We start from the raw sequence: 27,362 nt of genomic DNA, 5'->3' as shown, positions 1-27,362 counted from the left end.
ATTTTTTAATATTCATTAAATATGAATTGTGCTAAAAATAGAAGCACTTGAATAGAGTAAACTAAAGGATTCTATTGCAGAGTGCAGCTCTAGGCTAATTCATTTTTCCAGTGAACAACTTTCTAGGAATGAAGCATTGTATATTTAACTGATGTCATTGATTTGAATAGCACTCCAACAAAACGGAAGGAAGAAGAGGAAGAGCAAACTATCGATATCTTGGAACTTCTCAAAAATGTAGATCCCAAAGAATATGAGAAATATGCCCGCATGTATGGAATTACAGATTTCCGTGGCCTCCTGCAAGCCTTTGAGTTACTAAAGCAAACCCAAGCAGAAGAAAGCCATAGATTGGTAAGACACAGCGTGACTGCAACATTGGCTTTGTTAGGAGTAACACAGCTCCTTTGAACAGACTTGGTGTCCGCGCTCTGATATTGCTGTGTGTTCAGGAATTTCTGGTTTCTCTTGAGATCTTGCACTGACAGTTCTCAATTTCTTGCATGCTTAAGCCCAAGAAGAATGAATGGGCCTTCTGGCCAAGTATTTTCTGTCTTCACAATTTGGCTACAGTTTTTAAGACGGGAATATTTGATGTAGGAGCTAATTCTATGTGGGATAAACATGACACCTTGACATTTAGTATCCTTTAGTCTTTGAGTATATTCTGCCTTTTTACAGGAAATTGAGCTTACAGAAAAAGCTCGAACAGAAGATCAGGAGTTTGATGAACTTGTAGCTTTTATTCAGCAACGACTCACACAGACAGAGGTAACATATTTTCAGACTGATTTGTGAAATATTCAAACACGTAACAGGGAACTTGAAACTAATTAAACTAATATTTTACAGCCTATTACTCTGATCAAAGACATTGAAAATCAGACAGTTTTAACAGATGAGGATGCCGTCTTTGAATGTGAGATTAAAATTAACTATCCAGAAATTAAACTTTCATGGTACAAGGGAACCCAGAAATTGGACTCCAATGACAAATATGAAATTAGAATTGAAGGTGATCGCCACATACTGAGAATCAGGAACTGCCAACTTGAAGATCAGGGAAATTTCAGAATAGTGTGTGGACCACACATTGCCAGTGCCAGGCTAACTGTGATCGGTAAGTGCACTTTTGAACTATATATTTGAATTAATTTACACTTTAATTATTCCACTGTCTGATGTCTGCTAAAATGTATGTTTTAACATGCTAATAGAACCTGCAGTTGAACGGCATCTTCATGACACTGCTTTCAAGGAAGGAAACACATGCACGCTGTCTTGTCAGTTCTCTATCCCAAATGCCAAGTCTCAGTGGTATAGAAATGGGAGACCCATTAAGATAGGAGGGAGATATTCAACACAAGTCTCTGACAAAGTACACAAACTCATCATCAAGGATGTTAGAACAGAAGACCAGGGGCAATATACCTGCAAGCTTGACAATCTAGAAACAACTGCAGATCTGGCCATTGAAGGTTTGTAAACACATATAGAATCTCTTTATTACAGTAGTGGTAAACAGTTTCTGGATGTTCCATTAACAGAAAAAATGAAAATAAAAGGAATTCTTAAAGAGATACTCACAAACTTGGAAATGGACTAAACAAGAAATTTTGCTCTCCTTTCTCTTTGAACTGTATGTGACATACTTGTGTAAGTTTGTATTTTTAACTAAATCACCATTACTAATGTCCCCTGGCCCTCAAACAATCCAAGTCATACTTGTTTTTATTTTCTTTTCCTCCGATACTCTTATATTTTCCTTGGATTTCCTCTTTTTCTTAATTATTCTTTAATTTCCTTAATGGCTTCTCTTGTATAATTTATCTGCACAGCAATCTTATTATAGTTGTATTCTTATGTCTTCTAATCTTCATTCTTACATAAAAAACTTCAAAGAAGATGGAATCCCTTTCTCTTACTCTACTTTTTCAAGATCCTTTGTTATTATCTCTTATTATAATGTAGCTATTATTACGAAAACAATGAGAAGGAATTAGATAAGCTAAATAACAATTGGTATATTTTTTGTTTCTAAAAACAGCGGAACCAATTCAGTTCACAAAGAGCATACAGAACATTGTAGTGAGTGAACACCAGTCTGCAACCTTTGAGTGCGAGGTGTCTTTTGATGATGCAGTTGTGACATGGTACAAAGGCCCCACTGAACTGACAGAGAGTCCCAAGTACAGCTTCAGAAGTGAAGGTCGCTGTCATTATATGACTATTCACAATGTTACTGCAGAAGATGAAGGTAAAAATGCATGGAATATTTGTGCTCATGCCATTCTTTTATCTGATTGTGTTGTCTGTTTTTTTAATGATAAAGGCACATAAATATCAACATTCTTGGCTATTGCAGGTGTATACTCTGTAATTGCTCGCCTTGAGCCAAGAGGAGAAGCAAGAAGCACTGCAGAGCTCTATCTGGTAACCAAAGGTTAGCAAATTCGCGAAACAAATTTGTGATCATAGCCATCTGCAAATTTGTGAGTTTAAAACACGATTCTGGAAAAATAAATAGTCCTAAAAGAAATCTAATATTCTTTTGCAGAAATTAAACTGGAGTTGAAGCCACCAGGTAAAGATCAGGAGCAAGACTGGCACAAGATGGTGCATTGCTCTGCTTTATTTTTTATTTTCAAATTCTTTTTTCCTTGTTATAGTAAGTCAGACCTACACCCTGAAAAACTATTCTATCCATAGATATGAGGAACTATTTATGCTCGTAAATAGTAGCAATGAACACTGTGATAACTCCAAAATCAGTGATATTAATGTGTCTGGGGTCCTAGTTTGTACGATATGGGAAGCCACATTCTCTGAAACACAAAAGTTTCTTTTTCTTTGAATGACTGAGGAATACAACAATGAAGAGGTACCAATGAATAGATTCAATGTGCTCTGCACAACTGAAAAAAAATAACCAAGGAGGCAAAATGGGCAGCAATCATCTCCTTATGATATATTATGTTGTTCTTCTCTGAATGTTCTTAAGAGCCTACTCCAAAATGATGCAAGAATTATTTAAAAATAAAATGAAGCACTGTAGAGTCTGGCCAGACTGAAAGATTAATGCAATTAGTTATCTGTTGATCAGCTAGCTTATTCTTGAGGAGCAAGCTATAATCGTTGTACACTACAACAGAAAGATTAAGCACCATGAACTACTCTTCTTGGGCACAGCATATTCAGATCTATTTCTAAGTCAATTAAACATCTTGATTTTCTAGATGTTCCTGATGCCAAGGTTGCAGTTCCACCTCAAAAACCAGCTGAAGGTAGGGTAACAAACCCATACTTCTTCTGTAGTGCTGTTTTATATCTGCACTGAAGCAGCAGGCCAGTGGGAACTTCAGAGGAAAATCTTAGACAGCTCAGTGATAAAATCTAGTTAATTCTCTCTACACAAACATAATTATGATCAAGGCTTGGCTTGCATAGGCTTGTTTTGCTGGGTGAAAGGTGAAAACTATAGACGGGTAGTGGTAGGAATGAAGCCTTTTCTCTTAAAAAGAGTTTTTCCTTTCCATCTTCTTTTCCTATCAGTCTCTTGTTCATTCCATCTTCCTTTTATTTCAATTTTCTTCTTCTGATCGTCCTTTATTTTCACCTTTTCTTCTTTTTGCCACAGAAGTATCTTTCAAACAAGCTGTCTGAATTACTACCCTTTGTGAAAAAAAAAAAAAAAAGGAAAATAAAATACAAATATTCTTTTAAAGCCATGCAATGGGTTGCAGGTTTATTGCAAATGGTCTCTCCCCAGGCTCTGGTATTGAACTACAGGCTAGAAACATGACGTACATTTCTGTTACATTCAACAGTTTACTATGAACCTTAGAAGTTCAATCTTCTCGGTTTCATTTCCAGGACAATTTGGTAAATGCTTGCAGTGGCAGCAGCAGGGGAAAGATATTTATATTGATATTTAGATGAATTACTACCAGCAAAGACAGGAGAGTGGTGGCTGTAAGCAAAATAAAGCTGAGAAGGGTCAGGGTTCAAATAAAGGTAGACTGGGAATTCCCACTCAACATGTATTCTTCCAGGTACACTAAGCTGTCAGAACGAGGACCATGTTTGCTTTTATTATGCAGCTGCAATAAAATCAATTCCTCTATTGTCCAACTGCACTAGGATTTTTCTTAATTTACAAGAAAACATCGTACTCACATTTTATTCCAAATATTTCTTTTTTCCTACAAGCTGCCCCTATTCCTATTCTTCTGCCTCTTGTTCCACCACCAGAGGAGAAAAAGCCAGGTAAGAACATTTAAAGTATTTGGGCAGTGTGTACATGCTTCATTATGACTTTTGCGTGGTTGATTATTTTTTTTTCAATTTAAATTTTAAAATATATTGTTTTTAAGCAGAAAAAAAGGTTCCAGTAAAGAAAGTTTCCAAAAAGGTGGTTAAAAAAGGTCCTGAAGAAGTCCCACCACCTAAAGGTAACTTTTTTACTTTTTTTTTTTTTATAAACTTTTTTAAAAACAGTAAAATCACCTTGTGGAAGCCAGGCAATTTTTTTCAAATTACCTTGAATCAGTGAAATCTATTTGATTTTTATCTTTATGTTAAAAACGTACGCATTTAAAATCCAAGTTCATTAGGACTGCTTAAAAAATAGGCACTTCTTTAAACTGTCTATGAGAGTAAAATCATTTCATTAACTATGAACATCCAATGCACCTTGCCGATTCCAGGCTATGATATGAATAATCTATTTGTTATTTATTTTAAGTTCCTGAGGTGCTTCCAGAGAAGCCCAAAGAGATCAAAATAACATCCATAGCAAGGAGAGAAGAGGTTCATGAAGAAAAGAAGGAAATCTATGAAAAGCCCAAAGAAACTTATGAAGAATGGGAAGAAGATTATGGAGAAGACCATGACTATTATGTTACGGAAGAGGGCTATGACGAAGGGGAAGAGGAATGGGAAGAAGCTTATGAGAAAAGAGAAGTGACTTATGAAGAAAAACGAGTCATTCATGAAGAAGGTATTTTAATTATCATACCATTTTATTTCTTCTCTTTTCTCATATTTATTATTAAGGCCCAACAATTTTGAGCCAGACAGCATTTTTTTGTTTGTGGTTTTTTGGGTTTTTTGTGTTACAATAACTTGAACCTTAACATGCTGACAAATTTTAAGTGGCACTTGATGATAGGACAAGGACTCTAGTGTGGTGAGGTATAGATGCAGATAGAAATTGATACACTATAATTTGGTTGCCAATGGACTTTGCAGTTTGGGACATCTTTAAAACCTACTATGAGTTAGTAGTTTGTAACGATGTGTGTCAATTTTGGTTGGTTTGGATATTTCTTCTGTCATTCTCGTGTATCCTAGATAAATTTGATTTAGGTTAAAAGTTTCACACATTAATTCCTTGATGTTAATAGCTGTATTTTGCAATTCCTTGCATGCTTTATCTCTCTTGGGTAGTAGGAACATGTATACCTCTAGGACCAGAATTTGGCTCTGATGAAAAACCATCAAACTTGGAAATAAGCAGAAAATTTTACTGCAACAATTGGATCTCCAAAACTCTGTGTGTGTTTTTCAACTTCATAAAATTATAACGCTGTAACTACTAACTTTTGTGTATATGGGGCCTTTAGACAATGCATTTTCATCATTAAGCAATATTGTTATTTTTAAAGTGGTGGAAGTTCCTAAGAAGCCCGTGCCTGAGCGAAAACAACCAGCAATTATAGCTGAAAAGAAGGAAAAGAAAGAAGTAACAGTTCATAAAGGTATGACTTTCCTGCAAAACTAAGAGGAACATGCAGATTAACATCTCTCATGCATCTCCTTCAAGCTGAACTGTGGTGGTTATTCACATTTCACTGAAATGGAGAGAATTCTCTTTATGCTGGACAGTGCCATGAGCAAGGCTCATGTCAACCCCTCCTCTTCTCCCACTTCATTTTTTCAAGCGGAGAGAGAATAGTGGCAATGGCGGTTGAAGCAAACCAGGAATTGCTGGCAAAATCAGACTGAGCCTCAGTTATCTTTCCTGCTCCCTGTATATGAGCCTTGGGCATGGGTGGTGCTTTTGAGCCAGTGAACGCTGCGCTTCTGAGAAGTGTCCTCCGTTTAGATCATTGCATATCTCTCAGGGGAGGGTGGGCCTGATCACCTGTCTCACAGGTGCCTTGACCACCACCGTTCACCACCAGTGAACAATGCGCTAAACAGTGTATGGGATGCACAAAGGTTATAACATCCTAAAAAAGAAAATAGCCAGTTCTACCTGGTTTGTGTCCAGAAAATAATTTGCAAGATGATTTAAACAGTAAATATATCTGAATCACTTACAGTTGTCAAGAAACCTGCTGATGAAAAAGTGGAGATAACCACTCAGAAAGTTGCAGAAGAAAAAGTCAAACGGGCTGAGGGTAACTGCTGTTTAATTACCTTAATGTCACCGTTATGTGGAAGTAGTGGCTACTGTTACTTAGCTGGTCTGTGTGTGCTTTGTCTTCATTTAACATGGGTCTGATCAATTTTTCAGTCTTTGAAACGTCTAATTAATGCTTCTGCTGAAATGTATAAAAGAAAAATGAAAAGCTTTTTAGGGGAAAATATTAAATGCAGATGCTAGCTACCAATGCTTTAAGAAAGGAAGTGAGTATAAAACTGCACTGGGTGAAATGGTATGTTTCACTCTAAGCTGAAAACGTAAAATCCCCATCTTCCTCAGGTTTACATCCTGACCTGTCTACCAGGATGTCTTGGTTAATTGTTCAGTTATGAAATAAAGATGCATCCTTATTCTCTTGCTAACCACCTCTTCTCGTACGGCATTTCCCATTCTGCAGCAGGAGTCTGCAGGCTGCAATTTGATATATGTCAGCATGTGACCTGTGTACTAAATGCCCTTAGTTACCCAGACTCTACAGAAGGTAGCAATAAAAGGAAGCAAACACATTCCTTCTGTTGCTTTGCATGGCTTCAAGGAGCCTGATTTAGCAACTAAGTTAGATTATGTTTGTCTGGTTGGTTGTTTTTTCAACACCATTGCTAGATAGTTGTAGACTTATTTTGATCTCTTCGCTACATATATGACTGAGTAACAAAATTTTAATGCCAACAGTTACCAAGAAAGTTCTACCACCAAAACCTACACCAATGATCGTTGAGGAAAAAGTTATGAAAAAGGAAGGTACAGATCAGTGTCTTTCAATTGCAGTTTACATTTTTTCCAATACCCTGTGTGTTCTTGTGCTTCTTGTGAATATGTGGGCCTGTGTGTATGCACCTGGACCTATTGTAGTAGTCATGCTGTGACTACTCTCAATGTTTAAATAGAATGTGTACCATGTTTTTATCTTTCATAAAGTCTGTCTTTAACATGTTTGTGGCTAGCCTTTTGATTCTCGTTTAAACAGCATACAGGATATTGCAGTGTAATTTAGCTTTTTCTTCATCTATTCTGCCTGCTGGCCTATGCTTACGTAATAATGGCCTGGTGCCCCAAAATTTCTTTGAAGAACCGCTTTTGGAATTCTTCTGATAAACTGTTTCCAAAAGCCTGTGCATGCATTTATTTTAAATTTTCAGGTTAAAGGTGTCTGTGTCTTTAGCCTTTAACAGATACTAAATATTATACTTCTATGCTTGTTCTGTGTTCAGTATTTTATTATATGAATACTGACTGTCTAAATATGTCTAAGACATAAATGTGCGATATAGATACAGATTTGATAAAAACTCACATGCTGACTACCACTAATGTGGATCTAAAATATAAAATACTAAAACAAAATCCTATCTTTAAAGTACCGACAGTAGAAACATGGACTGTTTCAGAAGAAAAGATGTCGGTTTCTGTCCACAGAGAAGAAGAATATTCATATGTCACAGGTATGTACAAAATCAAAAATCTGTGCACCCAAACCAAAACAATATTTCAATCCTACTAGATTTTCTTATAATCCATTTTTATGTATGGCAAATTACATATTTAGACACATCGTATATTTGTCTTTCAACATGTATTGCTTCTTTTTGTTCATTGTGTTATGTAGCCTCAGTTTTCATTAGATTCATAGATGTCAACATTTAAACTACTTTATCTTAACATTGTTTAAATGCTTTTCTTTGAAGAGCCAACAGAGCATGAGAAAACAGTTGAAGAAAGATTCTTTGAAGCTGTTTACCCAATTGAAGGTAGATGGATTAAGAATGAAAGGCTAACCAATGTTTAAGATTTTTTTAAACAATTTGAATCTCTAGTTAATCAAAACTCATTGTGAGATTTGCACATGCTGTTGGTTTTCTGGATGAAATTTTTTTTACATATTAGCATATGTGTTTCAGTGACTTTTGTGTACTGAACACACATAATATCTTCTTAAAAGCTCTTCAGATTTACTACGGGCATTGATATTTCCTGTCTCCAAATTTAATATCTTTCAAATTCCTATTGTAGAACATAAGGAAGTCGAAGAGGAGGAAGAAGAGGAAGAAGAAGTAATTTCTACAGAACTGGAGATCCCTCACGTTGAAGGTGAATAAAATCTTTGTATCATCCTGTGCTCCATTTTTCTGAACTTTCACGTTATCTGCCTGTACCAGTCTTTACCAAAGGATAGAATATCAGAACTGAGATCTTTCCATCTCTCTGTGGCTCAACTCTCAAAAGCTCAAGCCCTATTGCATTTCTAAATCTAATTCTTCGTCATCACTGCTTTAAACAATTCTTTGAATAGCTTTTCTTTGAGATGAGCATATTATATCTGTCTGATAAAACAGCATATCTTTTGACATATAATATTTGCTTAACCAGGGTGTTGAAAGTAGCCTACTGTGATATTTTTACTGTCTCTTACGTCATCACCACCTATCTCTTTAAAGTGCCTGAGGTACCAAAGAGGCATGTTCCAGAAGAAAGAAAAACCGTTCCTGTCCCTAAAAAAGAAGCTCCACCAGCTAAAGGTATTTCTGCTGCCCTAGTGAAAAAACAAAAATGAAAACCCAAATTGTCTTTCATTATATTATTTTTCATGTTTTCTTGAATATATTTATGAATTCACTCTCTATGTGGCTTTGGTTTTCCATTATCTTCATATGCATAATTTGATTTTGCATTATCTCCATTATCTCCACACTTTCACTTTTTCATTTGTGCTATAACTTAGCCTACAGCTTGCACTTATCTCAGCTTTGGCCCTTTACTTTCCTACCAATCTTGTGCTTGTTTGTGTTTAGGTTGTGTGGCTTTGCAGACAAGGATAGGGTGTTTTTACTTCAATAGAGTGCCATTAAAGATCATGCAGAAATGTTAACATTGGAATTTTATACTCTATCGTAGTGTCTTTCCCATATAGTCTGCTGTATGTCCAAAAGTACATTGTACTGTGTTGCAGTTGCTCACCTCCTTGTCCAGACGCTATGTTCTATAAAACAAACTTGGATTACTGAAATCGGGATAAGTAGTCCAAAAACTAAAGCTTTCTCACTTTGACCATGTTTTCCAAAGTGCCTGAAGTCCCTAAGAAACCTGTTCCAGAAAAGAAAGTTGCTGTTGCTAAAAAGGAGGTGGCTCCCCCAGCAAAAGGTACAGCATCTTTTGAATGTGGGCTTTAACCAGTCCTGTACTATTGTGCTGTTTTTCTAACTACTTTTCACTTCTCAGTATAAGAATATGATAAATATAGTCTTTGTGTGTTACGTTGTATGTCTGTTCTAACCTAAGACAAACTCAAAAGCCTTAGAAAGATTACTTAATCAAATTTTAATACCTTTTAAGTTCCTGAAGTGCCTAAAAAGCCTGTGCCTGAAGAAAAAGTACTTCCCAAAGAAGAACCTCCACGTGCCAAAGGTATTCTTAGTGATAGAGTGTACACCTACCTGTTGAATAACTTTTTAATTTTGTTGTTGTTGTTGTCAGCCTGTACGTAAACATGTTTGTGTTAGACATTGATTTTTTTATGTATCATTCTCTGTGCATATATAACAGTTTTTACTGCCAGGTAACATACTTGAGCAGTGCTTTCTTCAGTTAAGAAATCAGTCTTAAAGCACTTGATAGGCTTACAGAGACTGGTCTGATTTCTTTTTTTCTTTTCTTTTTTTTACAAAGATGTGTTGCTCTTGTCTTATACTTTTCTATGTTAAGTGTATTAATATGTTATGTGGTGTGTCTTGATATTCTTATAAATGGATTAATGAAATTCTGTAATACTCCAATAAATCTTTGAAAAATAGAATTCAGTTATCTTACATTTTATCTTTTTTAAGTGCCAGAGGTGCCTAAGAGAGCTCCCCCAGAGAAAAAAATTGCTGTTCCAAAAAGAGAGGAAGCTCCACCACCTACAGGTAAACATGAATAAATAAAATTCTTTTCTTGTTATCTTAAGCATCCTCTTTATGTCCAATTTTGGGCTTGGTTGTCAAGTGAATGTGGTTTTAGTTGTACTTCAGTTACATTAGCTATGTAACTTTTGTGTCAGTTTTGTGGATAGCTGTGCTATAGTTGCATTCTTAAAACACCTGTAATTTTAGTTACTTAATATCATTATAATTCGTATCTTTGAAGTGCCAGAAGTACCTAAGAAACCAGCTCCAGAAGAAAAAATACCACATGTTCCTAAAGTAGAAGAAGCTCCACCTGCAAAAGGTACAATATTGTTCACTGTAATATCATTTATTGTAGTCTTTAGAACATTGCATTTGTCTCAGCTTGCTCAGCTGTTGTATTTTGTAAGCAGAATATGTCCATGTGTAATCTTTTTGAATGATACATTTCTGCTATGTGGTGCTTTTGTCACTTTTGCACGTTGTAGGTCCTAAAACTAAATACTTTTTTTAAAGTGCCTGCAGTTCCTAAGAAACCTGTCCCTAAAGAAAAAGTATCTCCTGCTGTTCCTAAAAAACCTGAGGCACCTCCAGCTAAAGGTATGCTTTCCAGCAGAATGAAAGAATATGCTGTTTCTCAGCTTCTGTTTATGTTCTGTATTGTATCAGTCATTGGTTTGTGCTTCCACTGTGAATTCTGCTGATTTAGTGGCAATGAATCATTCCTGTATGTTGTATGTGTTGTGCAGTACTTCTAAAAATATTATTTCTAACTAACTATTGAATCTCTGTTATGTGTTATGTGCTCAGTACCCTTAAGCAATTCTTTGGAAACTTAGACTTAGCATTTTGCAAAATTGCTTTCACAATGGAATTAGAAAAGCATACATTTGATATTATTATCTTTCAAAGTGCCTGAAGTGCAGAAGAAAGCCACTTTTGAAGAAAGAGTACTTATTACAGAAGAAAAAATATCTGTTGCCATTCCAGAGGAAATCCCAACACCTGAAGGTACACTATAAACAGACAATAGTGAGAAACTTGTGCTTTGTCTACAAGTCTGTTGTTCTAAGACCAAGATCAAAATACACACAAATTTAGTGTTAGTTATCTTGTATGAGTTTTGTGATGAACATTTTACAAACTTACAGGCAGCTAAGAGCCTCCCGGGTGTCATTTGCCATTTCAGTCTGTTAGCTTCTCACCAGCTATTTAGTTCACATTCTCTTACTCGGTGCTTTGAGATAGCTGAAATTAACATTTTTAGTGTTTTTATATCCCATTAATAACTAGGCAGTCGGGAAAATTTACATATTCTATTAAAAAGCATAAATGAGTATTTAAAAGCAGATATGGAAGTTATCTATCTAAAATATGATCATTCAAATATATTTTCACATGGATACATGCAGTGTTAATTTCTGTTTGTCTCCTGCAAATTAACCTTTTATGTCAAAACAAGTTGTTTTCCCTGATACAGTCACATCTGTAGATGTGCACATGCCAGACTTTCCGTAATTCTTGACCTACCCTTCTCATCTTGTTCCTGTCCTTCTCACTTTCAAGTGGCTGAATCAAGGAGTAACCCCTGACTCTTTGACTGTTGCTTCCCCCCTGCTTAGCTGTTGTGATGGGAAAGTTTGGGGAGCTGAGGCATTCTGATGGACTGACAGTTAACTAGTGAAGGGTGTTTGAGAGATACAACAGCACACAAAAGAGTACATGGGGCATGGATAAAACACATCATTTAGAGCAAATCATATATATGTGTGTGCAGCACTTTCTGTATTGTATGCATATCTGTCATTGTCATATAGAACTTGTAAGAATTGGTCTTCATCTTCATCCATCCATCGATCCCTATCTCCCTCCATCCATCTATCCCTTCACCAAAAATACTAAAACTAATAATTTTCTTTAAAGAACCAACAGTTGAGGAATGGGCTGAAGAAGAAATGGAGGAAGTGTCTATTTCCATTCACAGAGAAGAGATTTCTGAAGGTACGACCACAATTCAGGAATACTAGGTGTCGTGGTTTAACTCCAGCCAGCAACTGGGAACGCACAGCCGCTCACTCACTCCCCGTTCCCCCCCTAGAATAGGGAGAAGAGGCAGAGAAGGAGAAGGGAAAAAAACCTTATGGTCTGAGATAAAGACAATTTAATAGAACAACAACAGAGAAGGAAAAAAATATTATAAAAGAATATACAAAATAAGTCGCTCTCACCATCCAATGATGGATTCCCCAGCCCATCCTGAGCAGTGATTGCAAATTTCTGCCCCCCAGCCAACCCCCATTAATATACTGAGCATGACGTCTATAGTATGGAATATTCCTTTGGCCAGCTTGTCATATCTATGCTCCCTCTCAGCTTCCATGGGAAGCTGAAAAAGACTAATGTAAACATCACTTAGCAACAACTAAAACAATACGTATTATCAGCATTGTTCTCATACTAAATCTGAAACACAGCAGCTACTAGAAAAAAAATTAACTCTGTCCCACTTGAAACCAGGACACTAAGCAAAAACAAAAAGTATTTTTTTTTCTGTAGCAAAAATAGTGTGGATTAATATCTACTCTATTCTTAAAGAAAAATTTGCTACCATATAAATATGTTTCATATCTTATAAACTTTAATGATGAGAACGTCTACAATTTCTATTCGCAGAGTGTAGCAGTTAATCCTGTTTTGATACAGTGAAAATAATGAGGTATCTCTTGGATGTTCAGAATTATCAGCCCTTCCTTTTTTTTTACAAAAATTCTCTGTTGGAAGTTCCTCTTCTACCAGGCTGGCTGGATAAAGTAAAGATCCTTCAGAATATCATGGCACAGTTTGGTTCCGCAGACTATTTAATTGCAAAATGACTAAATTGTTTCCACCTGTAAATTTATTGGTGGTAACATAAAGTTGTGAAGGATGGCAACATACACTGATTGACTCAATTTCCGTTACAAGTGACACTCTAAAAAGTATTTTCAAGGGATGGCTTTAGTCAAGGCATTTTCTTGGTGTTTGGGAGAGAGGCTTTCTCAAAGTGAATGAATTCCAACATTAGTGAACTACTGGACAGAGGAATGGAAAGTGCTGATCTAGTACTTCAAATGCTGAGCATTTTGAAGTTCCACAGAAATACAAGATGAGAGCTCAATCTCAGGTCCATTTAAGTTGCTTGGACTTATTCTACTGGTTTCAGAGGGAACAGGATGGTTTGATTTTGTAATACCAGAGGTGTCTGTTAGTTAAGCACACTGCTTATTCTTGTCCTACAAACATTTTGTTGCTTACCAGGGCCGTAAAGACAGTAATAGATATCAAATACTTAAACTCAAGTATTTTTTTATTTTATTCTTTTTAAGTGACCGAAGAAGAGTCTTACTACATAGAGGAGAGGGTAACTGTTCCTAAAAGAGAGGAAGCCCCACCCGCTAAAGGTATACATTCTTTTCATTACAAAATATTTGTTGTTTCATCGTTCTGAGTGTTATGTTGCCACTATATGTTTATGTCCATGTGTGGGTTTTTTGTATTGAGGAAATGTGTGCATGTTATAGTGATGTTACCGCTCTTTGTAAAACTATATATTGTAATCTTTTAAAGTGCCTGAGAAGCATAGGAGAGTTGTCCCTGAACAAAAAGTTCCAGCTGCCCCTAAGGAAGCTCCAGGAGTTAAAGGTATAAACCATGTCTTCATCTGGATGATGTGTCTTCATCTGGGTGATGTATCTTCAAGGAGATTATGTTTGTCTTACTGTGATGTTTGTAAGTGTTGACGTGGGTAGTGTCTGCTTCCAGTGATGAATGGTTGTCTCATATTCCATCTTGTACTATGAAAAGTATTGTTTGTGTTAACTCAGTAAAACACATTGTGATGTAGTACATAATTACAAATATTACACCTTAATATTCTTTCTTATCTTTCTTCTCATCTTACTAATTTTCTAAAGTTCCTGAAGTTCATAAGAAAGCAGTTCCTAAAGAGAAAGTACCTGTCCCTGTGCCTAAAAAAATGGAGGCTCCATCAGCAAGAGGTATATCAGTGGTTTGTTCCTGTTGCAAAAAAACGCTTTTTTTGCTGCATTCTGTCTTTGACATATATGCATGTTGATTAAAAAAAAATCTCATCTATCAAATTGCTTCAACATTAAACATGTACTTATGTCCATTTGTCTACAATGGGGCCTGTGGCCTGTGTCATCTTGTTGAGATTTATGTGTTATTTCATCTTTTATCTTATGCCTGTTGGTGAAATCAATAAATTTTCTAAAGTTAAGCAATCTTATTTTAAGAACCTGCAGAAGAACGGGTGCCCACTTTTGAGATAGAAGTGGAAGAACCTCCATCAACCAAAGGTAAACAAACGGAGAATATTATTATCATGGAGATTTTTTTGTTTGGCCTTGCAGTATTGATGTTTAGGCATTTTACTTATATAAATTTTTGTTTATTACCACCTATAACCTCTGTCTGTTACCCCTTTCTTTTGACTATTTACTCATCTTTGTGCTACAGCTGTGAAGTACATTCTTCTGCAGTATCTCGTCTTTGTTGCTGTTTACTTAGCATTTTGAAGTTTACTTAGCATTTTCTTTTAAAAAAAAATCAGTTTAAGTAGAAAGAAATTTATGTATGTCTGCATTTCAAATATTGCAATTAAATAATCTTACACTTATTATTTTTAAGTGACTGCAGTGCACAGGAAAATTATCACAGAAGAAAAAGTTGCAGTTCCTAAAAAAGAGGAGGCTCCACCAAAAAGAGGTATATAATTTTTCAGAGCTACGCAAGAGAAGTCTTATTTCAGAATACTGACTTATATTTATTATGTCTAATTGTCTGACACAAGCTGTGATGTTCAGTGTTTGTTGTCTTTTTTTTTATTTGACTTGAAGAAATGTCAAGTCTCTGCATTTATGTTTTGTCACCTGATTATGTTCATAAATTGTGATTAATTCAAAAATCTTCTAAAATAACCTCATTTAAAAAAAAAAAAAATAAAATATGTCAGCAGTTCCCAAGAAGCCTGTGCCAGAAGAGAAAGTACCTGTTCCAATTTCACGGAAAGTGGCAGCTCCACCAGCTAAAGGTATACAAGTTCTTCTGAAAGTACAGAAGGCTTGTGAATATCAGATATCCGTGTGCATCATACTCACCATCTGCCTTGTTAATCAAATCCCAGTCTCTCCTGACTTGATTATAAATGAAAAGGACCTTTCTCTTCCCCCCTGCAAAAGAATGCAGAAGGTGACAGAGAACGGTCACACACCTGCATTCCTTGCATTTTCCAGCCACTATTTAACTTCATTGATTACTCTGGCTGCTTAAGAGCTTTAGAAAGCCGAGTGAAGACATTTACTCAATGAAGAAGTTAAATAAATGTGAACACATTTAGAAAAAAATTACCAATTCTTTATAACATTGTCAATGTTCAGTGAAGGGTTTCAAACTTACAAATATGTCCTCTGTTTCTGTGATTTTCTTGTGTTTGAAAAGTGATTTTGTTATGTATCCTGTATGTGTGGTGTTCTGAGGTTTAATTACATTTCTGAAGAGCCTAGAGGAAAATTATTTACGTCTCACTTTCATCTCAATGACGCCATCTTACTTCATGATGTGTGAATATGCTGTTTGCTTTTTGATGCGTTTTGGTGTATGTATCTATTATTCTAACAGTATAGGTATTATTTCAGTAGATATCATTTTAATATTTAGCTGTATTTCTGCAGTTACTAAAATTGCATGGGGTTTCAAAGTGTCTAATTTATCTGGGGAATTTATTCCTGGAACACCCCCAAACTAGCAGTCTTCAAAATACTTAATGCATATCTAGCTACTATGCATTAAAGCTTCAGCTGGTCATTTTCTCTGTTAAATTAAAGGTCTTTAGGTTTGTATGTCTGGTGTGATTGTTGTGTTTATTGTAAGTATCTTTGCTATGTAAATGTGTACTTTTTTCCCATAATTGTTTGTCCATAATTCTGTCTTATGAACTTCAGAAAGTGTGTGACTTCTTCTAGAATTTAGCATTCTTACAATTACTATCTTTAAAGTACCAGAAGCACCAAAGAAAATCACCAGAGAAGAAAGAGTATCCATTGCTGTTCCAAAAAGAAAAGTGTCTCCACCACCAGAAGGTACTCCAGCCCATTGATTAATCTATGAGCAGACTCTCCTCGTGCAGTACCACCAGAGCTTCAAGCCTACTGGTTTGGCACCTTTCTTGAAGTTCTAATGTTAGAATCATAGAACCATTTAGGTTGGAAAAGACCCTTAAGATCATTGAGTCCAACTGTTCACCTAACACTACCAAGTCCACCACTATGATCCACCATAGTCCCAAAGGAGCCTTAGGTCTTTGAGAAACACTAGGGACATATTTTTCCCAATTACTCTGGGTGTGGGAGGTATCAGGAAATAATAACTAGTTTTCTAGAAACCCCAAATGGCATATGTATTATTTTACATGATATTGCACCAAAGAAAAATATTAACGTTAGACTCTGTCTTTGAAGTACCAACAGAAGAAGAACACTGGGCTATGTCAGAGGAAGTATCCATTTCTCTTCACACAGAAAAGGAGATTTCATACACAGGTATGAATGGACTAAAAAGATTCTATGTCCAAATTTACATCTTGTCCTACTTCCAAAAAAAAACCACCACCCAAAAAAATACAGCAAAACGCAATTCAGGTCCCGTGTAGATTGATGGTTTATCCTGAAAGTGACGCTTGTAGAATACCACAGGACAGTATTCCATTCTCACAAAAGGCTTAAATCTTTCCTCCTAGCTTGCTGCTGTTGTCATAGTGGAAGCACAACCATTTCATCAGGTCCTCCTTTGCAAATCTTGCCACCTGTCAGATCTGCTGCTGTTGATAAATGTCATTATTATGTTCATATAATGAAAGATTAATACAATCACATCATAGTGAAGTTAAATAACCTATTTAGTCTCTCTATTGGAGAATGATGGGGGGGGACAGGCAGATCATGGGTACTAAGAGGAGGACGGAAGGGGATCTTTGACTGGCTTTCTGTAGGTAGGGGTAACATACCAGCTGGTCTGTAAAAAAAGGGTGAAAGCAGAAGGACATTAAATGCAACAGTTCTCCCATGGGATACCAAGTAGAGGTGTTGAAGCTAGGAAAAAAGAATCCAAAGGAACCTGAACTTCCTGGCGAGGGCACTCATGCACAATGCAGTTTTTGTTATCAAATCAACTAAAGTTACAGTCTCCAGTTTTAGTTTAAGATTTCAAATGCAGATATACCTGGCGCTTACAATTAAATATCAAGCAGGGCTCTGCCACATAATATTTAAGGAACTGGTCTGTCTTCACATTGCCCCAAAAGTAACACCCACCTATCAAGCATCAAGACTTGTTGCAGCCACTCATCTACACTTACTGTAGCTTGTCATGAAGGAAGCGTGTAGAAATTCTCAAATCTGCCACTGCAGAATGGATTCCATCTCTTAAGAAGATCAAAAAAGATCTCCAATCTTTTAAGAAAATGCCAAGGTTATTCTCTAGCTTGGCAAGTCTAGTAGTCTCCCAGACACTAAAATGCTAGGGTAAGTTTCTGTGCAATTTCCGTTTATATTTTTCAAAAACTTCCCAAGCACCTGCCTCAGAAGACAAGACCTATGCATTGCTGTTCTGAAGAAGAGAATATACTGCTTAAACATGTCATGCATTCTTTCCTGAATAAATCTTAAAAACCGAACATATTCACACCTTAATCTTTTGGAAATTTTCCTACTCTTATAGGTAAAGGCTCCTTGCCATGCCTGAACAAACAAGCCACTTTGTAAAGCAATCAACAGAAGAGGAAAAACACCTTCCTCACTGAGCAATTAATTCTTTTACCTTTAATTGTACCAGAGCTCTTACCCACTGTCAGTCACTCACAAAGTTTTTCTCTGTGTGCTCCCTCATGTTCATCTAGAGTTTCCTATGCAAATCTTTTCTTACCAGTGATTGAGGACCCTTGATCTAATACTTAGATAGTGCAAGGTGTTACTGCTCTGAAGAGGGGCTGCCACAGAGGACAGCGGAATTTAGTGATTTTGCAATTGGTTGAATTTGGATTTTGAGTTCCACCCACTAGCAAGCTTAACTTCACTACTGGCAGCAGGGGATGAAGCAGGAATCGTATCAGTTGTCTATACTGGGATCTTGAAATGTTCGTTGTTACTTAATTGAATAGGAGCCTAATGGCTTCCATAATTACATGTCCAGTGTCAATAAGCGCACTTGTCTTTCACATATCAGCCATGTATTTGTAAGGTATCTTTTTGTGTTTCTTGCCAAGAATATTTTTGCTTTTAAACATTTTTAAAAATTCTTAAATGTAAATGTACTGTATCTTTTAAGTGCCTGATGTACCTGAGAGGGCTATCATTGAAGAAAGAGTACCAATTTATCCTCCAAAAAAATTGGCAAGACCACCAGCCAAAGGTATTACTGGATAGAGTATTAAAATACAGTATAAGTGGTTTTGTGTCTTGTATGTTCTGTGTACAGTGAATATTGATCTGTTTTTTATGGAATGTTCTTCCTTTGGTTAAATTCTTATTTGAAAATGCCTTGTGATCCTTATTATTAGCAAGATCTATGTGCTAAATTTTAAGATTCTTTTAATTGATATCTTTTAAAGTGCCTGAAGTACGCAAGACAGTTGTCCGAAAAGAAAAAGTGTATGTTGAAGTTCCTCAGTATGAAGAGGAAGAAGAGATTCCAAAATACGAAGAGGAAGAACCCACCAGATATGAGAAGGAAGTAATCCATTACAAGGAGGAAGTCCACCATTACGAAGAAGTTACTCACTATGAGGAGGAAGTTCCTCAGTATGAAGAAGTTCCTCAATATGAAGAGGAAGAAGTCACTCATTATGAAGAAGAAGCTGCTTACTATGAAGAGGAAGTTCCTGAATATGAGGAGGAGGAGTCAGGAGTTCCCCAATACGAAGAGGAGGCTCCTCCACCAGTTAGAGGTATACTTTAATTTTGGAATTTGTGTGAGAAAAGGTTGTATCTTTTCATTCTCTTAATGTACCAAAGTTCTGTTTTAATATGTTCCTGTGTGCTTTACACTGTGCCTTTTTTCAAGATGTTTAACGATTAGTATATAGTGCAGAAAACGTGCGATGGCTGTGTGTCTACTCTTTGTTACTACCTCTATACATTTAAATGTTCCATGTCATACATGTTCATTCCTCTTTCAAATGAAGTCTGTATAACCCACTAAAGAAATTTAACTTAACTTTATTTCATCCTTGTCTGGGGTCCAATTTTGCTATCAGATTGTGCATGAAATACTTAGAAATATTAGAATTCTGCAGTCACGGACAAAAAAACTTGTTTATCTAGAAAATAGGTAGGGTACTTGAAAATAAATGATTTAGGAACACAAGTCTCATTGACTTTCTCTCAGAAACCTTTGAAAACCCTGTAATTGTTTATTTCTTGAAGGGAATAATATATTTTCATGGAAAGGAAAGTTATATAAATGTTCTATTAAATTAGCAGATGTAAATACTCTTAGGTTTAGGTCTTTTCCTTAGGAATAATTTTTGTGGTACTGGTGTAAATCTTCAACATTTTCAGTACAGGATGAATGTACTATTCACTACTTAAAGAAGACAACTAATTCATACCAAGATCTTGGTAATAAAGCCTTTCTACTTTGTAATATAAAGACATAGACTAACTATATACAATTTTCCAAAATTACATAACCATCTAAGAGTGCTTAAAAATGTATATTTTCCAGTCCTGATTCAAATCATTCCAATAATGTCTCTTCCCCAAAAAGAAGTTCAGAATTTCTCTTGACTAATTAATGAATGCCAAAATTACATTCATCTTTGTTCACATTAGAATTTTGACGTATTGATTAGCACATTTTTCTTAGTAAAGAAAAGGCCAGGCTGTACGCTGCAAAAACTAGGCTAATCCTGAACAGGAAGATTAAGGTTACCTAAAATTTCCTTTGACCCTGTCATAGTAATTAATTTTAATTCATAGGTGCTCCAAACTTTCTTCAGATTTTTACTTTAGTTAAGTAAACCACTCAAAAACATTGTCACAAACAAATTGTGCTATAAACTGCTGGCTACTTATAATGTGTCCGCAGTTCTGTGTTTGAAGTAAATCTGTCAATAAACTTGATGTGCTTGCTTTTTACATGTAGAAAGCACTTGGAAGTACTGAGGAAAAAATGTAATCAGCAATATTTATTCAATAAATACATAAAATTGGCTTATTCAACATGTTCAGATGCAAACTATTACATGCCTGAGAAGTATTAGGATCATAGCTCTAGGGGAAAATAAGGAGTAAATAAGTAGTAAAACCACTAAATATCTAATAGAGCAATTAAAATAGTTTTTTATTACAATGTTTGTATTAAACATACAAAAATTGGAGGAAAAAATAAAATTCTCATTTTGCAAGTTTCCTCACCCTAAGACTTTTTAATCTTCTTTAATAGCTGGTTCTAAAAAGTCAAACTCTCTCTTAACTCAATCTTTTGATCAGCAAATAAGCCCTTGAGGTTAAAAACATTTCTATTGATGGCCTCAACGTCTGAACAGGGAGAATAGACATAATAGCAGTTAATATAATCTGTTTGTTATTTTATTTTTTCTTAATGTTCAAAATACGATAAATCATAGCTGTATGTTTTGGGTATGTACTTGTGATGCTTGCTTGCTATTGATGTTCCTGTTGCTTTAGAAGTAAATACCTAAAACATTAATGGTATCTTTCAAGTGCCTGAAGTTCCCAAGAAGCCTGTTCCAGAGGAAAAAATACCTATTCTGAAGAAAAAAGAAGCTCCTCCAGCAAAAGGTATATATCATCTCTTTATGTTAGCGGACATCCTCTGAATATGTAATTCACAGTATTTTTCAGAAGCCTTACTCGATAATTACTTTTTTCTATACTTTTTGGAGGGTGCTCTTCATATGAAGTGTTTGTGTTGCTGTCTTTGTTGTTTTAGTTCTGTTTTGAATAGCTTGTTGCTTATTTTTTAACCAAAATAATGTTTTTGAAGCGCCTGAGATGCCAAAGAAACCTGTACCTGAAAAGAAAGTCCAAGTGCCGAAGAAGGAAGCTCCCCCAGCTAAAGGTATATGAACTTATAATTTGCTGTGATCAGAAAGGTCTTCTAGACTTCATTTATCTTCTTGTTTATGTTAAACACTAGGATAGTAAAAGGATTGTTGCTCTTAAGAACTCTGGTTCTTCTTGTTTGTGTTAAATTGTTTAGTGTCACTGGTTTGCACGTCATGGTGTTTTAGATTCTTATGCCAAGCTCAATTTATAATAATATCTTACAAAGTTCCAGAAGTGCCAAAGAAACCTGTGCCAGAAGAGAAGGTTCCTGTTCCTGTACCAAAAAAGAAGGAAGTTCCACCAGCCAAAGGTATATTAGCCTTGACTGAATGTGTTAATTTTTTTTTTTAAATTAGTCTTTGTTCATCTTTCCTCTTTAATGTAATGTAGAGTGAAGAGTGTTTTCTGTTCTTGACAGTTCGTCTTTGTCATTGCACTTTATTGATTCATATCATTGTTCTTTACCTTATGGTTCAAAAATGAAATTCTTAAACTACAATAATATCTTTAAAGTGCCTGAAGTACCAAAGAAACCTGTGCCAGAAGAGAAGGTACTTGTCCCAGTGCCTAAAAAAGTGGAAGAACCTCCACCAGCCAAAGGTATACCAGTTTCTGGTTCAACTGTGTAATTCTAGTTTTGTTTCTTCAGCTTTAGAAGACTGCAAGTAACAGTCCTGTGCCTCATCCTAGTGTGTTTGATCAGGACACTGTACTGTGGCCATTTCTGTTAGTCAAGGGTGCTATGCTTATTCTACACTTTGGAAATTTCTATGTTTGTGTCTTGTAACATCTCTGTCTTTTGGATCTTATATATCTAAAGTATTTTAAATTACTTGCTGCTTCAAAAACAGATGCTTCAAAAGATAAACAGTGTACCTAAACAGCTAGACTTCCCCCTTAGCCTTACTAAACCAATTTCTAATGCTGTAGTCTGTATGTTTTTGAGTTTACGTCTGTGCAAAAATCTGTGGATAAAATCAATGTTATCTTTCATACACAATGAAATCTTACCGTATTTGTGTATTTATCTTAATATCAGTTATACAGTTATCATTTACTATGTTTTATGTTACATTGAAAATTAATTCCTTCGACAAAAATGTCTTTAAAGTGCCCGAAGTGCCCAAGAAAGTTCCAGAAAAGAAAGTACCTGTCACTGTACATAAAAAGCCAGAACCTCCACCAGCCAAAGGTATCTCTTCTTATCTCAACTGAACATGTGGATGATGCTTCTTATTGTTTCTGTATGTTTGTTGTTAGAATTCAACTGAAGTATCGTAGTAGTTTGTGACAAATGTACTTGCTTCTGTGTAACTTGTCTCTCCGTTTCTGATGTTGTGTCTAAGTTTTCTACAATTAAATAATATCTTTGAAGTGCCAGAAATACCAAGACCTCCCCCTGAAGAGGTACCTATTTTTGTTCCTGAAGAAGAAGAGGAGGAAGAGGAACATGTTCCAGAGATACCAGCAAAAGGTACATCATTCCTTCTTGAAAATTATCAGAGAGCTCTGTTCAGTTGATTAAAAGACCTTCATCTCTGTTGATTGTTTTAAGCTGCGTGTAAATCTTATTTATCCTTTTGAGGGGAGTTGTCTTCATCTTGTTGTCTTTGTGACATTGTCCTGTGGTTTTAGTAGTTTTGATGCTCTAAAAGTAATTGAAATTTTCATATCGAAACAATATCTTTAAAGTGCCAGAGGTGCCCAAGAGAGCTGTCCCAGAAGAAAAAGTACCTGTTGCAGTTCCTAAAGTAAAGAAAATTCCACCGGCTAAAGGTATATCACACTGTGGAGTATGCAGATAATTGCTTTCCCTTACATTTTCATATTTCAGTGGAACCTAATTTTAAAAATCAGTTTATACTCATGGAAAGTCAGATCCTTGGTTCTAGCACCCTGCTGCTTCCCTGTTGCAAGCAGTGTTAGGTCTCAGGCAGGGCTTGATTGTCTATTTTGTTATTGACTTCAGCGGACTGAGAATCAGGCCTTGAATGATCAACTTGTTCCCCATTTTAAGTGATTACTGTGAATGAAATAATTAATTGTGATATCATTATTCAGAACTAATGTTTAAATTAATATAAATTTTGTTTAAACAAAATACCTGGAATAATATTTTATAGGCCTTTACCTGGAAATTCTTCAATTCAGGGAGATCATTCTGACATGTACCTTGAGAGTACGCTAAAATCTCAAGTCTTTTAGCTAAACTTATATGAAAATAAAATCAAATCAAAACTGACTATACAAGTAACTCGAAGATATACCCTAAATGTGAAATTCAAAGTGGAGGCAGACTATTGCAGGGGCCAGCCTTTGATGCTGAGCAAACTTTACCTGAACAGCTGAGTTTTCAGAAAAAAAATGAAAAGCAGACACTGGAAGTTTTTTATGTAAAAAATTAGATGTTTGTAATCTTCTACAACCTCTCACTTGTCGCATATCTTGCTAATATTTTCCCCTGGCAATGATGCTGTGTCATTAACAATGGGGCAAAAGAGATAATCCTTATATAACTCTTATAACCCAGTTGCACTTCGTTGTTCTCAGGGAGTGAAAAATAACAAATAGAGTTTCCCTTATTTTTATTACTGTTGTTACTTTAAAGTTGTTGTCCTTGTATTTTATGTTATGAATTTTTCTTTGTGATGTTGTGAAAGTAAATTCTTAAAATAATATCTTTAAAGTGCCTGAGGTGGCAAAGAAAGTTGTGCCTGAAGAAAAGGTTCCCATTTTTGTTCCTGAGGAAGAAGAGGAGGAAACTATTCCAGAGGAAAGTATACCAGCAAAAGGTACACAATCTTTTCCTGCAAGTTACTCATGAGATCTTTTAGGTCATTAAAATTCATCTTTATTTCTTGTTCTAAGTTTTATGTAAATCTTAATGATCTTTTGGGGGAGCTTGTGATGTTTTGTGGTGTTCGTGTTTTTACATGTTTTTAATGCTCTGTAAGTAATTTTAAAATGTATTTGCAAAATAATATCTTTAAAGAGCCAGAGATTCCTAAGAAACCTGTCCCAAAAGAAAAAACACCTGTACCCACTCCTAAGAAACAGGAGCTTCCTCCAGCAAAAGGTACATAAATTAATACCTAGGAAAACAACGTAATGTTATTCTCATTCAGTGTCTCTATTTGTTATTGTTATTATTTTGTTGGTTATTTATGTTAGTTTTGTGTCCCTGCTGTCTTTCTGTATTGATGTCTCAGAGTGCCTGTGAAATTCCTAGCGAAAGTAAGCTCTGAAATTATTTGACTTGTTCAAGAAATCTGCCTGTCACTATGAAGTGTCTTGTTTTTGTTTCTCTTTCATCTTTAAAACGTTTAAAATATATTTTGCAGATCAGTTCTTCTTTCATTATGTGTGTTTCTATATGTTTTCTGTTGTCTTTCTCACACTACTGGTGGATGACATTCTTAAAAAAAAATAATGTCTTTAAAGTGCCCGAGATGCCTAAGAAACCCATTCTTGAAGAGAAAGAACCTGTTCCTAAAAAGGTGCCAGCTCCACCAGCCAAAGGTATTGCAGTTTCTAAATGCTGTTATCATTAATAGATTACATTCTTCATCCAAGTTGAGTTTAGTAAAGGACATTTTAGTACATCTGTCTTGTATTTGTCCCTACACTGTTTGTTTGTTTGTAAGTTTCTGTTCTGCTGTTTGTAAGCTTCTGGGTTTATGTGTGTTTACAAGCTTCTGGGTTTGTGTGTGTTTACCAATTGTGCAAAAGATCACTGAAGTCAGGTCCTATCTTTAAAGTACCCAAGATACCCAAGAAGGTTGTTCCTGAAGAGAAGGTACCTGTTACCCCCCCTGAAAAAGTGGAGGTTCCAGCTGCAAAAGGTATATGTGCTCCTGATTATAATTAATACTTATGCTAAAAAATACTCTTGACCTTCTTCTTTATAACTTTTGTCTTTGTTGTATGAGATTTCTGCTTGAATTTATGTTAAAACTCTTCATTACAAAGCTCGCATTGTAGAATCGTAAAGTTCTGTTTCTTGTGCTTTTTTACTTATACCGCTTTAAAGTGTTTTTTCAAATTCCTAAAAGAAATCCTTATCTTTAAAGTCCCTGAGGTGCGTAAAAGAGCTGTTGCAGAAGTGAAAGTGCCAGCCGTTGTGCCCAAACCCAAAGAACCAACACCAACTAAAGGTACAGATATATTTCTTCTTATTCCTCCCAAAGATTTATTTCTCCTCCTTATTCCAAAAATCTTTTATATTATAGATACTATTTCAGGAGCACGTTCTTATATTTTAATGTAATTTATGCTTGTGGTTATCATGTACGTTTTCTGTTCTATGTGATTCACCTTGACTTAACTGTAAAAAAAAAAAATAAAAAAAGAAATTAATGTAGTAACAATAATACTGTTTCCGAAGTGCCCGAAGTATCCAAGAAGCTTGTCCGGAAAGAAAAAGTCCCTGCTCCTGCGGTGGAGAAGTATGAGTATACATATGAAGAGTACGAGAAGTATGAGACATATGAAGGTATTGAAGAATTTGAAGAGGTTCAGGAAACTGAAGAAATTGAGGCATATGAGGAACCTGAAGAACCTGAGAGATACAAAGAGATTCAGGAACAGGAATATGAAGAGGAAGCTGAGGAGAAAGAAGATGTCTATGAAAAGTATGAGTTTAAGGAGAAGGAAGAGATCTATGAGAAATATGAGGAGGTGTATGAGGAGGCTTACGAAATCCAACCAGCAATAGGTACAATTCATGATTTCTTTATTCTTACAGTTTGTTGAGTTCGCAGCTGCTGCTTAAGCCTCCTTTGGGTCTTTATTTATATTTTTCCCCGTTAGTAGTCCTATGTGTGTCTTTTGCTGGTAATGATAAAGCCATTCAAAGATCGTTTCTCTCCTACTCCTTCCTAAGGAATTCTTCCCTTCGGAGTGGAATAGGAGGTTCCCCATCTGACTGCCCAAGAGTGTGCTAGGATAAATATGAGACAAGCAAAGTAAATGATAATTTTCTGATGCAGTTCAGGTTCAATCTGAACTATATTTTTATGTCTCAATATTTATTTCTCTCACCCAGTTTAGCTCCTTTGAGTTACGGAGATGTTAAAACTCATGTAGGACCTTCCGTCTCATCATTTAAATTTATGATCATGGGATCCCTCATGCCAAGCAGAAGGTGCATCTAAAATGTACCGAAAAGATGTACACTGATATTCCTTAGTTTTCATTGCTCAAAAACTCTGAGATAAGTGGATGTTCAGTTGTCTCTGCATAAATGATGAGAAGATTCCTCTACAAATGAGTGATTGCTCTGCTTGCTTCTGTCTGTTTTCTGCTTGTCTTTGTATCTGTTGCTATTCCTCACAAATAAAATCCATAATGAAATATTTTTTAAAGTGCCTGAGGTGCCTAAAAGACCTCTGCCAGAAGAAAAAGTGCCTGTTCCTGTTCCTAAAAAAGAAGCTCCACCAGCTAAAGGTACATCAGCTATTAGTTAAATTTAAAAACACAGCCTTCTGAATCCGCATATCCAGTAATTTGCCTAGTCTGATTTGATTGCTGGACCCCTAACTTTCTTTTGCAGTACAGTCAAAGACAGGGATTGTTACTAAAAAAATAATATTTCTTTAAGAAATCAAAACAGACATTTTCTGAGGACTAAGAAAGTGCAGGCAGGACCCTCAAGATTTAATTTTTCTGTCATGATATTAGTGATGTTTTATAGTTGATCATTGAAAACAAGCAGATGAATAAATTAATAGAAGTCTGTTGAGCTATAGTGCCGTATCAGTGAAACTCTAGTTTCCTACAGAATCCTAAAAAAGTAGGACCTTATTCAACCTAATGATGTGCTGGAGTGCATATGCTCTTAATAGGCATTCTTTGTATCAGGCTCTACAAAAGATAAGTGTAATGAATAGCAATTGTCAGTGGATGCTAGTAGAGTTTCTGTATTAGTCT

General features: G+C 35.7%; 1 protein-coding gene across 4 annotated transcripts in view; it reads left to right on the top strand.

Moving 5' to 3' along the window:
* TTN (titin) overlaps positions 1 to 27,362 on the top strand; it is a 244,001-nt gene that overhangs the window by 85,830 nt on the left and 130,809 nt on the right. For all 4 annotated transcript variants that reach the window (XM_063341962.1, XM_063341960.1, XM_063341959.1 and 1 more), the window contains 41 exons: positions 171 to 354; positions 682 to 771; positions 853 to 1,120; positions 1,218 to 1,478; positions 2,048 to 2,257; positions 2,366 to 2,443; positions 2,558 to 2,584; positions 3,237 to 3,284; positions 4,210 to 4,266; positions 4,374 to 4,451; positions 4,745 to 4,999; positions 5,667 to 5,759; positions 6,327 to 6,404; positions 7,103 to 7,171; positions 7,789 to 7,872; positions 8,116 to 8,178; positions 8,441 to 8,518; positions 8,866 to 8,946; positions 9,491 to 9,568; positions 9,761 to 9,832; positions 10,252 to 10,329; positions 10,550 to 10,630; positions 10,825 to 10,908; positions 11,221 to 11,319; positions 12,232 to 12,309; positions 13,674 to 13,748; positions 13,915 to 13,989; positions 14,262 to 14,345; positions 14,604 to 14,666; positions 14,998 to 15,075; positions 16,365 to 16,448; positions 16,827 to 16,907; positions 18,691 to 18,774; positions 18,974 to 19,309; positions 21,090 to 21,167; positions 21,373 to 21,447; positions 21,661 to 21,744; positions 21,948 to 22,034; positions 25,505 to 25,588; positions 25,819 to 26,148; positions 26,799 to 26,879. In XM_063341962.1, coding sequence (XP_063198032.1) covers positions 171 to 354; positions 682 to 771; positions 853 to 1,120; positions 1,218 to 1,478; positions 2,048 to 2,257; positions 2,366 to 2,443; positions 2,558 to 2,584; positions 3,237 to 3,284; positions 4,210 to 4,266; positions 4,374 to 4,451; positions 4,745 to 4,999; positions 5,667 to 5,759; positions 6,327 to 6,404; positions 7,103 to 7,171; positions 7,789 to 7,872; positions 8,116 to 8,178; positions 8,441 to 8,518; positions 8,866 to 8,946; positions 9,491 to 9,568; positions 9,761 to 9,832; positions 10,252 to 10,329; positions 10,550 to 10,630; positions 10,825 to 10,908; positions 11,221 to 11,319; positions 12,232 to 12,309; positions 13,674 to 13,748; positions 13,915 to 13,989; positions 14,262 to 14,345; positions 14,604 to 14,666; positions 14,998 to 15,075; positions 16,365 to 16,448; positions 16,827 to 16,907; positions 18,691 to 18,774; positions 18,974 to 19,309; positions 21,090 to 21,167; positions 21,373 to 21,447; positions 21,661 to 21,744; positions 21,948 to 22,034; positions 25,505 to 25,588; positions 25,819 to 26,148; positions 26,799 to 26,879 — 4,451 coding nt within the window. The remainder of the gene's footprint in view (positions 1 to 170; positions 355 to 681; positions 772 to 852; positions 1,121 to 1,217; positions 1,479 to 2,047; positions 2,258 to 2,365; positions 2,444 to 2,557; positions 2,585 to 3,236; positions 3,285 to 4,209; positions 4,267 to 4,373; positions 4,452 to 4,744; positions 5,000 to 5,666; positions 5,760 to 6,326; positions 6,405 to 7,102; positions 7,172 to 7,788; positions 7,873 to 8,115; positions 8,179 to 8,440; positions 8,519 to 8,865; positions 8,947 to 9,490; positions 9,569 to 9,760; positions 9,833 to 10,251; positions 10,330 to 10,549; positions 10,631 to 10,824; positions 10,909 to 11,220; positions 11,320 to 12,231; positions 12,310 to 13,673; positions 13,749 to 13,914; positions 13,990 to 14,261; positions 14,346 to 14,603; positions 14,667 to 14,997; positions 15,076 to 16,364; positions 16,449 to 16,826; positions 16,908 to 18,690; positions 18,775 to 18,973; positions 19,310 to 21,089; positions 21,168 to 21,372; positions 21,448 to 21,660; positions 21,745 to 21,947; positions 22,035 to 25,504; positions 25,589 to 25,818; positions 26,149 to 26,798; positions 26,880 to 27,362) is intronic.

Source organism: Chroicocephalus ridibundus, chromosome 7 (genome assembly GCF_963924245.1).
Source record: "Chroicocephalus ridibundus chromosome 7, bChrRid1.1, whole genome shotgun sequence".
Lineage (NCBI taxonomy): Eukaryota > Metazoa > Chordata > Aves > Charadriiformes > Laridae > Chroicocephalus > Chroicocephalus ridibundus.
Note: the sequence above shows the minus strand (reverse complement) of the source record. Positions and strands in the feature narration are given on the sequence as shown.